Here is a 12704-nt window from a genome sequence, read left to right on the forward strand (position 1 = left end):
CGAATACTAGAAGACCGCTGCTCCAACCTGAATACCAGGAAGTAAGGTCTTTTAACTCTACCAAAAGATTACTAATCTGAAACTTTGCCGGTACTTCGCTTGCTCACTGCTTTTTTGCTCACTGCTTCTAGTTTTTGTTTCCCTGCCTGAGTTCAGATGGATAAGAATCAACATGTTGGCCGTGTATGGCCATAGCTCAATTTCTTGTGATGAGAAGACAGGCCTGAAGAGAAACTTGATTACTCTAGGGATATACAGTCCCTACCTCAACCTTCCTAGGAAACTAGAGAAGCAAGATAGCAATCAAAACCTCTTTAGCTCTACCTTTCTTCCAAGACCCTAAATCCCAGCATGTATAGCCCCTGGCACAGAGAAGGTAAATATTAACTTTGACAAGCAAAATGACCCACTCAGAAAAGCATGGAGACCTGATCTTTTTAACAACATTCTTAGACAATTCTTATTCTTTTCTTTTTAAAATAATCTCTACATTGAACATGGGGCTCCAACTCACGACTGTGAGATCAAGAGCCACATGCTCTACAGACTGAGCCATCAGGTGCTCCAGTTTCTTGGTGAATTCTTAGACATCCATTCATTTAGTCAGTCAGTGATAATTACTAAGCATCATTTGTGTGCCCAGAGATGTGCCCGACACAGGGGGCACACCGCAGTAAACAAGAAACACGATGCAGTTCCAGCCTCCTGAGGGCCCACAGTCTAGTGGAGATTGCCAGGCAAACAGGCAATCATAAATACAGAGTGGTCAGTGCTAGGTGCAAGGGGAGAAAAGAACTACAACTATCTTGGGTGAGCCACTCGGGGGGGGGGGGGGCAGGCATGGGATTTAGGGTGGATGAGATCAACAGGCTAGAGAGAGGGTGTTTTCACTTCCCCCAGCTTTGCTTCGCTCCTATCCCTAGGATTCTATTCTCTTAGTAATAACATCTTGGTCTGTGAGAAACAGTCTTTGAGTCTTTCAAAGAGGAAATACTGATTACCACACGATAGCAGGCAATGCTACTGCATAATTGCAGTGTGTGAATGAATAATAAACGTGTCTACCTAGTAACAGGACTTGTGCAAGATAAAGCAGCTAAGATTGTTTTTAACCAAATGCCCTGGATGTTCCTTTCTTATGGAACAGGGAGAACTTGAGGACGATTCACAGAATTCTACAGATCACTTTTCTATTACAGTATGGAAATTCTTATTTTTGTTTTTCAGTTTATTTCAAGTAATGTCAATATGTTGATTAATTTTTTAAGGTATGAGCTACTATAAAATCGTTTTAAAGTTGTCCCTTTTCCTGAATAAATTTCCAGTTCTTATAGGCAGTGAAGATATCCAAATACTTCAAGAATTAATTGTTCCATTTGTGGATATCTGACACAAATACGCTATTTCTGCCTCAGTGAAAATGTCTGCCTTTGAAGGCTGGCTTTTACAGCCCCATCATCTCCCTTTGGAAACTTCACATTTTAACCATGGAGGGTGGTGGTCTGTAACCTATGCAGGATTTACTGGGGAAACACATCCCTTAGAAGTTTAGTGTGTACAAGTTCATTTCTAAATGCTCACCTGGAACAGCGTGTTTGGCCCTTGCAACCGGGCAGGACTCAGAGGAGCAACTGGACTAAGGCTGCTCCAGAAATGTATGCTGGATAGCAGTGGACTCGGGGTCAGAAGCAATCCATTTGGTGTCTGGGAAAAAAGCACACAGATTTTGATAAAGGTATCAGCTGACTCTAGCCGTGATCAGCATTGAGGCTAGGTACACTAGCCTTGAACCAAGAAACAAGCCTCACCATCTTAGGAAAATCTGGAAACCATGTTATTTCTGCAAGGCTGTGCAGTTTAATTTTCTTCAATGCTAACTGTATTAGCAATTTTATAAAGGAGAAAAGTATGGACAAGTTACCTCCCCTAAACATTCTAGTTGTAAAACAAGTTTATAGCAACTTTTGTCCAGGTGGTCTCTTCAATTTGCCTCCCTTCCCCCATTAAACAAGATTTAGTGTACAGAATAGGACTCCATGAAGGGGCTATATTTTTATCTCTTATTTTCCTACAATGGACATCCATTACTTGGGTTACACACACACACACACACACACACACACACTTTTTAAAGGGCCGCTCGAGCTTCACTTTCCCAGAAAGCAGCAGCCCTTTCAGATTTTAGGATTTGCTATTAAAATACCCTGTAGCAGCTTCCTCAAAAGTTCTGAACTAGGTTTTTCAAATTCCACTCCGGATGTGGGGCTGATGAGAATTCATCTCCCTGGCAATGGTTTGGAGGGGGAAAAATTCTTTCTTGTTAGACTGGGTGTAAAGCCAAAACTCTGGGTTTCCCAGGGGAGTGCCAAGGACTGCATCTGCTCGCACACACACAGCAGGAGTCCTGGCCTGCAAGCCAGCTAGAGGGCAGAAGAAACAACTCGCCCAGCTGGTAAGTCTGCATGGCTTTTGTTCTCAGCTGAGGCAACCTCCTGGCCCAGGGTGGTTTTGCACCTTTGGTGACTAGAAGGAGCCCCTCCGCGGTTTTATGATGTCAGTAAGGTGCTTTGTGTAATGAGAACCACAGCAAAGGCTCCAGTGTGCACATTGCATCATGTTGGATGCTAGAGTGTTATTTTTTCCTAGAATTGGCTTCAGCAGCTTTGTTAATTATCGGGAACATTTGGCATAAACCTAAGTTGAAAGGTCTGCTGTGTTCAGCAGAAAGGAGACAAACCTCCAAAGGTTCTCAAACTGTGAAGCTACTGAAAGGTGAACTAATTTATACCAAGTCATTTGAATCTTTGATTCCACAGCATTGCCTACACGTGGAATGACCAGTGAGGTTATTAGGATAAATACATGTTCTGGAGGTGCTTCCCAGTTCTAATGCAAGGCCGTTTCACAAATGCACCAGGCCATCTGGTCTGACGATTAAGACTTTTTTCACATGGGCTCTGCCAGTGTTCCAACCTCAGAACCACTACTTACTACTAAAGTCATCTCTCTATGCCTTGGTCTCCTCATCTGTAAAATGGGGAGGAAAAAAATGCCTACATTACAGGATTGCTAGGAAGATGAAATAAGATGGTCTATGTAAAACTCTATACATGTGCCTGGCACACAGCAAACGCTCAAGAAGTGTTCATAAAAAGTGAACCTCACGTATTCTATGAATTTCATCTGTTCATGGGAGAAATTCTCAATGTATATATAACCGTACTCAATGTCCTGAAACCAGGCACCTGCCGGTACCTTCAAGGCTCCTCTCGGCCATATTAGGCTCAAGTGCACAAGCTCAAGTGATCGGAGAACTAATAGTTGCAACGTTGCACTGGAACCAAATTCCAACCACAATATGCCACATTAACAGTGTGTTCAGGGCCTCCTAGCTTACTTACCAATGAAGCTCCCCAAGCTCGAAAGAGACAATAAGCCTGGATTACAAAACCCAGCTAGCTAGCTTTCTCTTATTCATGGCCATAAGTATACATCCACTCCTTTGTGATCTTTTGAGCAATACATGAAGTGTAGAATTTGTATTTTAGTCTAAAATGTGTGCACACTTGTTTCTCAGGGATGCAGGATGTACTCAGAATACAGCAGCCATCTATTTCGCATGTCTGAAATATCTTCTATTAATATATGCAAATAAATATTTTTGAAATGACTTCACTCTTCTCCCTCCCATCCCCGTTCTCCCTGAAGATCTTCTGGCTATAAAGAAAAAACTATTTGGGTTGCTCTTTCAAGGGACGGCCCTCTTAACGTTCACCCTGGCTAATCTCCAGTACAGTGAGTTTTCAGAGCCTCTTTCCACAAGCTCTTGGAGTCAGGCAAGGTGGTATGTGCTGGGCCCGAGGGCTAGAGGCTAAAGAAAGAAGCCACAGGCAAAATGCATGCTTCCTCTTCCTTCACCAAAGGATATTTTAGTAAATGGGCCCTTCGGGATGGCAGACAGGGAGTTCTTGATCCCATCAGCTGTAGGGAAGGAGAGGCCCGAGGACCCAAGGCAAAGGGTATTGATGTTCAAGGGGAAAGACCTTCCTATCGGGATCTCGTTTTCATCTCCCCCACCCCAACGCAGTTCTTCTTCTGCATAATACAGGGTCTCCTAAAAAGCCTGCACATTTGAACTAAACCTGGTGAGCTGGCATTGCCCAGACATACCCCATTTGAGTTCCCTGGTTCAAGGCCCTCTGCCTGGACCGTGCCCTCAGACCTCCTCCTCTACCCTACCCCTGCTTCCCTCTGCCCATCAAAACACCGCCCCTTCAAAGGAGACTTTTCTGCTTTTCCCTCAATGTTTCCTCTTTTTCCTGAATCTGTATAACACTCTATAACCACTTTTTCCTTAACATTTTCTACCTCATTATGTTAATTTGCATATTCTTATTATGCCTCTTTCTATAGCATTTAAGGCATCTTGCTCATCTTTATTCCTCCTGTGGTACCCAGTTTCTAAATACTTGATGAGCTGAAGTGATCTGTAACTCCAGGTGCATCCCCTCACATATCTGTCACCTGTTGGACGTGTCAACTTGGAATGCCCTGCCTGTTCAAACCGGCCTTCCTCACCTTCTTTCCAAACCTAGTGTTTCTTAGGACTCCCCGTGTCTATCAATACCACCACTGATCTATCCACTCAAGAAATACTGAGCACATGGTATGTATCAGGTGCCAAGGATACAATGATAGGACAAGACACGATCCCCGGACTTACAGCCCTGTCTACAACCCAGCATCCTAGTCACTGAGATGCAAAATGCCTCCCACTTGCTACAACCTCTGGGCACGGCCTGTGGATCCTTCCTTGAAGTGACTCTTATTTATTGCCCCCATTTCCATTTCTGCTGCATTCAAGACCTATCACCTTACTAAATGGCATTCAATAAATGCCACCTAAACCAGTCCACCTCTGGCCTCTCTTCCAATCTAGTCTTCATTTTATTTTATTAAGTGTATTTGAGAGAGAGATAGAAAGCAGGGGAGGGGCAGAGAGAGAATCCCAAGCAGGCTCTGCATTGTCAGCACAGAGCCCGATGTAGGGCTCCTTGAGATCATGACCTGAGCCAAAACCAAGAGTGGGACACTTACCCAGCTGAGCCACCCAGGTGCCCCTCTTCCAATCTATTCTGAGCACCACTACCAAATCATTCACCCTAACATACTATCTTCCTTTGAAATTCATTGTTTCAGGGGGAAAAATTTGTTAGCCACAATTCTAGGTTGCCCCATGACCTGGTTTAATATGCTCCCTAATTTCCTTATATGAACCCTCCTACTTTGCTTCATGTGTCCTGAACACTATAGAATTCCAGCCTACCAGTCCTTTAGCACTTGTTCCAGAACCTTCCCTGACCACCCAGACCTTATTTCCCTGGGGTACCCTGTTCCCATGATTTTAAGCACCCCTTACATGTTGGTGACTCCCTAACTTTATCTTCAGTCCCAAACTCCTTAGCTCCAGCTGGAACTGGATGTTCTACGTCATACAGGCTCCTCACACTCTCGATGGCCCAAAATGGACATGTAACCTTTCACCACGAGCTTATTCCTATCCCATGCTCCTCATACTCAACTTCTGGCGCTCCCCTACCACCTTCACACCTGTGGATGGCATTCCCTATGTCTCTCTGACATCTGTCCCCTTTAGCCCCACCCAACTGTCACAGCCTTAGATCCCCCTTGTCTTTCATCTGGAATATTATAATAGTATCCTAACTGGTTCCGGCTTCACCCCTCCCCAATCCACGTCATCAAGATGAGTTCTAAAACACAACTATGTCACTCATGCCCCATCTCCCAACCACGGGCTTCACCTTTGCAATTTGTCCCCACTCCCTACTGAACCACTGTACTGCCCCTCATTCACTAAGCTGTTTCATATCTTTATGGCTTGGTTCAAGCTGTTCTTCTGCCTACAATGCCCCCTTCACCTTATGTGCCAGATGGTCGCTACCCTGCCCAAGTGTGCTCATGCCTTCCAGGAAGCCCTGTCAACACCCTTCCCCATCCCCAGCAAAATTAATACCTTCTTAATATTTCTTCTGTACTGATCTGGGGTAGTGTATCAAAGAATTTAAGGCAAGTTATAAGCTCCTAATGATCAGGGACTAATTCATGTTTGTATCCCCAGCTCCAAGCACTGCATCTTACATGTAATAGGTGCTCACTTCCTATATGTTGAATTGGACTGAATGATCTTTCCCCTCTTCTGTTCCTATGGTGCTTCTCTGCACTGTGTATTTGACCCTTGCCACATGCCGTGTGTGTGTGTGTGTGCATGTGTGTGCCTTGTTTTGGCTAGGTCCTAAGGTCATAAAAATAGGCACTGTACATACTCCTGGTATCCTTTCAGTGATTCGCAAATAATGCTCAATAATTATTTGTTGATAGATTCTAAAGGGAACTTGTTTCTCTTTAAAAATCCCAGCAAGCTGTTAATTTCTTATCAAAACGAGTCTGAATTCCTCATCCAGTTTTCAGCGTCCCCTATAATTTCACATCACCCTAAGTTATATTACCCCATATTCTTTACCTATTGGACAGCAAGCTCATGAGAGCAGGAACGGTCTATCTCGTTCACCTCTGTATACCTCAATCACTAGCAAAGAGTAGGTGTTGAACAGTTATCTCCTAGATGAATTAATTAACATAGTAACTGTTCATTACTGACCAAATAGGATGTGCATGAGCCGCTCAACAACAAGTATATGTGGCTTATTTGACTTGGGAATATGAGATACTGGTAAGTCTTTGGGGCTCTAGAAAATAAAGGAGAGGAGATCAGGATGTCCGCTTAACATTCTGTTGTACCAACAAACATCACAAATCTTAGTCTCTCAGAATCCATGACAATGCCATTCTGGGGTTAAAAACGAATCCTCAAATAAATGTCAACTATTTCTGGAAGACTCCTGGAGTTGCCCAAACTCAAGTAAAAACAACGATTTTAAAGACTTTAAGAGAGAAGTTAAATCACACAAAAGTTTGTGTAGCACTCAATGTGCTGATCTTAAAGAAAGGGTTCCATGAGAGTTCCAACAGAACTCCATGCGAGTCTACAGGAGGTGTAGCAAGTGGCAGGAGGGGGAAAGGAGTTAAGAGCAGAATTGGGGAGGAGGCAGTGGAACCAAGAAGACAAAGGAGGGAGATGAGACAGGCCTGGAGGTGGAGTGAGGGAGGGCATTATCACAATTTGTTTATCCTGGGCAGCCCAGAGCCCAGGGAAGGAAGAGCCTTCAGCTGGAGTGTCAAGTCACGCAAAACTCTACCAGCAACATCTTCCACTGCCGAGAGCTTCTAGAAGGACCACCTGTCCCCTATAGGGTCAGTATAGAGAAAGCTTTAGGCTAAGCTGGAAAAGTGTTGTGGAGAGTGGTATGAAGGGGAAAATCGTTTTTGCTTTTGTGATAATGGCAAAGGAGACAGTAGGATGAGAAACCAGTGCAGAGCTGGGACACGAGGCAATATATCCTCAGTGCTCCTCATCAGACGCATCCATTTTACTCCAAATTCCCACCTCATGATTTTGGCCCAAAGCTGTTACCTCCACCAGCACGTGAAGAAAGGAGGTTTTCACATTTCAGTCCTCTGCAGGTTCTCTCCACTCAATTAATGCCAATCAAGGCCACTGCTAATAAAACAGCCTGGGGCATGCATGCTCAGACTCTGACGAGGAGTTCATGCCCCGATGCCCGCGCATATCTGAGTTCAGCATCTTAAACATCACACGTGAGATTAACAGAGGCCTTGGCATAAATAAAGGGAAAAGCAACGTGGCAGCCTCCGGTTCTGAACTAACTGCACATTGAGAACAGGTGAGGAGGGAGACACCGAACAGAAGAGACAAATGGAAGGAAGAGTGACAGACAATATCACGGTGCAGAGGACGCACGGAACCAGCCAGCTGGCACTCTTCCGGTCTCTATGGCGCCTGGCTAGGAACCAAGAGGGTTTCATATCTTGGCTCCTCCCTCATCTCAACTTCTGTAGTTCATGCCATGAGAGAGAACATCCTTGCTCTTCTACTAACAGTCCAGTGTGACCTCAGTGGCTGAGCTCCAACTACATCACTGCTGGGTACGCAGCTGGCTTTTGTACGCTCTGTCCTCAGTTCCTCATATCCACCCTTGAGGGGTGTTTGGGTGATCATCACGTCCGTCTATATTCATAATCTTGGTTCCCAAGAGTAACCACGACTGGGCAGTACGGGTTCTAGCGGATGCGCCACACATAGTTCGGAAGGGCACGGAGGCTATGGTTTGGGGCATAATACACATTTTTTCATGCGCGTCGTACCCTAAGTGACATTTCAAATCTGAATTTGGGCCTGTGCAAGGTAGGTGATTGAAGACGACCTCCGGAGGGAACTGTAACCACATGACCCTCCTCATGCCAAGATGCTCTTAATCCTACCATTCTTCCTGCCATATTTCTGGCTGAAAGTAACTGGGAATTATTCTTGGGATGAGTAAAAAATAAATAAACTAAATTCTTGGGAATTTCGTTTTCAGGGTATCAAGTTATTACAGCACACCTTTCATTTCTTCTAAAGACAAGGGTTAAGAAAGGTTGATAGGAGGTTCCCACTGGTAACAGTGTTTACGTACAAAGGTGTCGCTGCACACAGCACAGTCCACAGAGGAAAGTGATTTCCGTGATAGAAAGTGCGAAGGTAGGAGGGAAACCAATGAGCTGCAGGAATGAGACATCACTGCTGCCTGTGGGGGCAAAGGCCCAAGTCTCCTTCAGGCGAGGAAACCCCTGGAGTTGACCTGGAAGCAAAGGGAAGGTTTTCACTCCCACCCCCTGGGAGGATTTCTGGGAAATGGGCTCACCCCTCAGGATGAGGCCAGCCGCTGAGAGAGCTGACCTTGCCTCTGACTGTGCACTGAGGGAGAACCGTGGCTCCAGGGTTAGTTTCTGAGGCACCCAAAGCAGTTCCTGGGGGAGGGAATCTCTGAGAATCCAAATCCTACACTGACTCCAAGCCTGCCCTAAACACCTGGAGGACTGTCAAGCCGAGACAGGTGTGACCGTCCTGTCCGATCTCGGAGAAACCACTTGGATGAACACCTGACCCGGGTCCTGCCCTTGCTCTGGCCTCCCTCCGGTTTCTTCCTCCCTGTCAGCCACCGTTGGCTGCACTGGGTGCAGAACTGACGCTGCTGGAAGGGGAGGGAATTCAAGTCCTGAGATTCCACCATCCCCCAAAGGCAACCCTTAACTCCTCTGAATCCATTCAGAGCACTACCCAGTGGCCACCCCCTGACCCCTCGGCTTGGTCCAGAGGCACTCTCAGCCCGAGGCCAGACCCTGCCCTTGGCCTCTCTCCCTTTGGAAGCCCCGATCCCATTTCTTGGGCTTCCTGACGCCAACTCACAATCAACATCCTACCCTCGCCGCTTGGCTGAGGACCACTCACTCTCATCTGCCCAAGGCACAAGTGGTTTATGAAAGCATCTTGCTTTCCTCTGGTTTCCCCTCCCTGGTTTTAGGCTGTTCTAGTGGGTCGTGTCTCCCAGTCCCGAGTTTAGCCTTCACTTGTTCATGTCCACACTCTATCCCTTCTCATGTCAAGGTTCCTCCTCTCCTCGGCCCAGCCCTACCATCCGTCCTCAGTCCCACTGAGCAGAGCCACCTAGACCCACCGTGTCCAGTCCAAAACCACAGGGCTAGCCTGAGCTGCGTTCCTGAGACAGCTACGGGACTGGCATCTGTTCAGAGACGGTGACCCAGGCTCACAGAGAAAGCAGATACGGAAATCAGAGTTGGCCTTGGCCTTGCTCAAGACCTCTCTAAACCTTACAGTTGTAAACACAAAGGAGGCCAGGGGAGATCATCCTCAGATTGTCCACCCTGGCAGTTACTTCTTGGAGCTACTCCAGGAACCGGTTTCTGAGCCATTTTACTCAGCAGTTCTCGGCCCCTGGACAGTTGTGTTTGATTAGAAGACGCCTGATTGAAAGCACACGTGCTCATTCTGACCAGTAGCTGAGCCCTGCGCCCTCCCTCTGCACAAGGGCAGCATGCTCATTCTGACCGGCTCACAAGCTTGAGCAGACACAAAATCCCGGTGACACAATCAATTTGGGAGAAGCCATGGAGAGGAAAATGGCCAAGAGTGGCTTTCAGTGGCTTTGGCAGACTCCACAGACTGTTATGATCAGGGACAACTGGGTGTTTTCCCAGAGGGCATGCCAAGAACATTTTACCGAAGAGGATGGATTCTGGAGCAGACTGACAGGGTTCACATTTGCTTCTCCCACCTGTTACCGTGACCTTGGATGAGTTACTTGACTTCACGTGCCTCATTTACCTCAGCTGGAAAAACGGGACCTAACGGCAACTACTTCACGGGCCTGCCGTGCAGAAGAACTGAAGTGGTGCGTGGCCAGCGTTTAGAACAGTAGCTGGCAGACATGAAAATCCATGGCGCTGCCTCCCCCCGTGACGGTTACAGCAAGGACGTCTAGGGCAACGAGTGCAGAGGCCAGAGATGGCGCCCCCACCTGCCTGCGAGTTCCAGGATCGTACCTGCCAGCTGTAGCTAGCTCTCTTAGCGTGCCCATTTTCCCGTTCGACCCGCACAACAACCCATTTCACAGATGTGCAAACAGGCTCAGGGAGCGAGCGCCCACCGTCACACTGCCACCAAGCAGCGTAGCCAGGAACGGAATCCGGCCTGTGACCCCAAAGCCAATATGTCTAACCTCGGCCACCAAAGTGTGCCCCACTTTCCAGAGGAAGCAGAGATGGGGTTTACCAGCACCTGCTCTGCCTTTGCCCTACAACTGCCAGCTGGACAAGACAGGGCATCTGTGTATCGTATTTAAAGGAAAAGTCCGGGGGCGCCTGGCTGGCTCAGTTGGTAAAGCATGTGACTCTTGGTCTCAAGGTCGTGAGTTCGAGCTCTACGTCAGGCGTAGAGATTACTTAAAAAACAAAACAAAACAAAACACAAAACAAAACAACCAGCACCTTAGCGGAAAAGGCTGCCTTCTCATGGGAGTTAATAACACTGAAGACTTTCTTACTCCACAAGTTTGCTTTCCTCCCCCTCGTGATGTGGACCCGCGAAACTGGGTTTTGTCAGAGGAGCACTGCTTTTATTGAAGAATCTCTTTCTCACCACTGGGTGTGGCCCTTACATTTCTTGTCAGAGAATACAGGACAAGGCACATCCACCCTGATGACTGCAGTGGCGGTATCGGTTTACATCTATCTTCTCATTAACGGAAAACAAACAGCTACTTTGTCAGGTGCCCCGAGAGAGGACTCTGTCATACAAATTTCACAAAGCCCAAACGCCTTCTGAAACGTCACTCGGCCTGCTTAACTTTCCCTAGGAAATGACTGTTTGGATCTCCTTTGATGGCCAGGGCACATGCTCCATATTATGATCACTTTCAGCCACTTACAGCAAGAAACCAATCGAGTGTCACACTGCAGTCGATATCCCAAACCTTTTCTCTTTGAACACCTTGGTCTGGGGATGAAAAGTAACTTCCCTTCACATCTACACCGTGACTTTGGTCTACGGGCCCTAAGGTGATCTTTCGAAGGGCAGAAGGAAGTTGCTTTGGTTGCTCTTTCTTCCTTTCTGCCATGCCACTGAGTCTGGCGTGCAGCCCGGATGACAGGGATGGCTCTTACCTGTGCGGTGAAGAAGGCTGGGGTGAGGGATCCCGAGGGGAGAGCTGGGCTGTTGAGGGCGATGGAGCCGATGTCAGTGCCAGAGAGCACCAGCGGGGGCGCAGAGATTTCCAAGCCTTTGGGTTTTTTGGCCTTTGGGGGAAGAGATGGAGACCTGGTCTTGGAGCCCGATGACAGGTTCAAGGGCTCTAGGGAATCGGAGTCATGGCAGGCGGCCTCCAGGAAGAGGCTTCTGTGTTCAGAAGGGAGGGGCGAGCTGGGGGACAGGGACGGGGACCGAGACGAGGAGGGTGAAGCGGACGAAATGCTGGCGGCATTTGGCAACATTAAAGAGGAGACCTTGGCTGAGGCGGACGAGGCCAGGAAGGCCTCAGAGGTGGAGGGCAGGGGCACCACGGGCCTGCTGGTGTGCTTGTCGGTTTTATTGGTCACAAACCTGATGACAGTCCTGACTTCTTCCACGGGAGGGCTGTCTTCTGGCTGCTCCTCCAGCTTCTCTGTCTTGATTGCCTTGAAGGATTCTGGTGGGTTCTGCAGGGAATTAATGGTGAAGGACGAGTACAGGCCTGAGTGGATGTATTCGTTGCGGCTTGCGCTTTTGAGGGCTGACAAGCCGTGTCTGTGTGCCTCGCGGCCCTCGGGAGGCGCCTTGCAGTCGCTGTCCTGCAGCAGAAGGCTCTCCCGGCTGATCTCCACCGCGTGAGGGTCCATTTTCAGTATCTCCGGGAAAGAGACAAACTTGTACACAAACTTCTGCCCAATCACCTTTTTGATGATGTTCTGTGAATACAAAAGGAGACATTGAAAAAGATCAATGCACCAGAGATACGGAGTACGACGTACGTGGTCACGGGGAGTTTTGCCGGCAGAAGCACTATAATATTCCTCCTGGTTCACGCTTCTTGGCTAAGGTGTAGTGGAAAGAGGACTCAAGTTGGAGGCCGCAGAACTGGATTTGCGATTTGCTTCCTGTTCTGACTACTGATGGTGTGATCTTTAGCAAACTGGCTGTCTAAATTTTTAGTTTCCTCATCTGTGAAGGA

At 47.5% G+C, this 12704-nt stretch overlaps 1 protein-coding gene across 2 annotated transcripts in view; it reads right to left on the bottom strand.

Annotated features, from left to right (window-relative positions):
- The window catches only part of ELK3 (ETS transcription factor ELK3), a 67522-nt gene that overhangs the window by 6765 nt on the left and 48053 nt on the right, over positions 1-12704 (bottom strand). Inside the window, exons 3-4 of one of the 2 annotated variants that reach the window (XM_086712597.1) lie at positions 11662-12441; positions 1582-1704 (exon numbers count right to left, since the gene is read on the bottom strand). In XM_086712597.1, coding sequence (XP_086568723.1) covers positions 1582-1704; positions 11662-12441 — 903 coding nt within the window. The remainder of the gene's footprint in view (positions 1-1581; positions 1705-11661; positions 12442-12704) is intronic. The other variant, XM_086712598.1, reaches the window with a different exon arrangement.

Source organism: Puma concolor, chromosome B4 (genome assembly GCF_028749965.1).
Source record: "Puma concolor isolate L17-30 chromosome B4, mPumCon1.1.hap2, whole genome shotgun sequence".
NCBI lineage: Eukaryota > Metazoa > Chordata > Mammalia > Carnivora > Felidae > Puma > Puma concolor.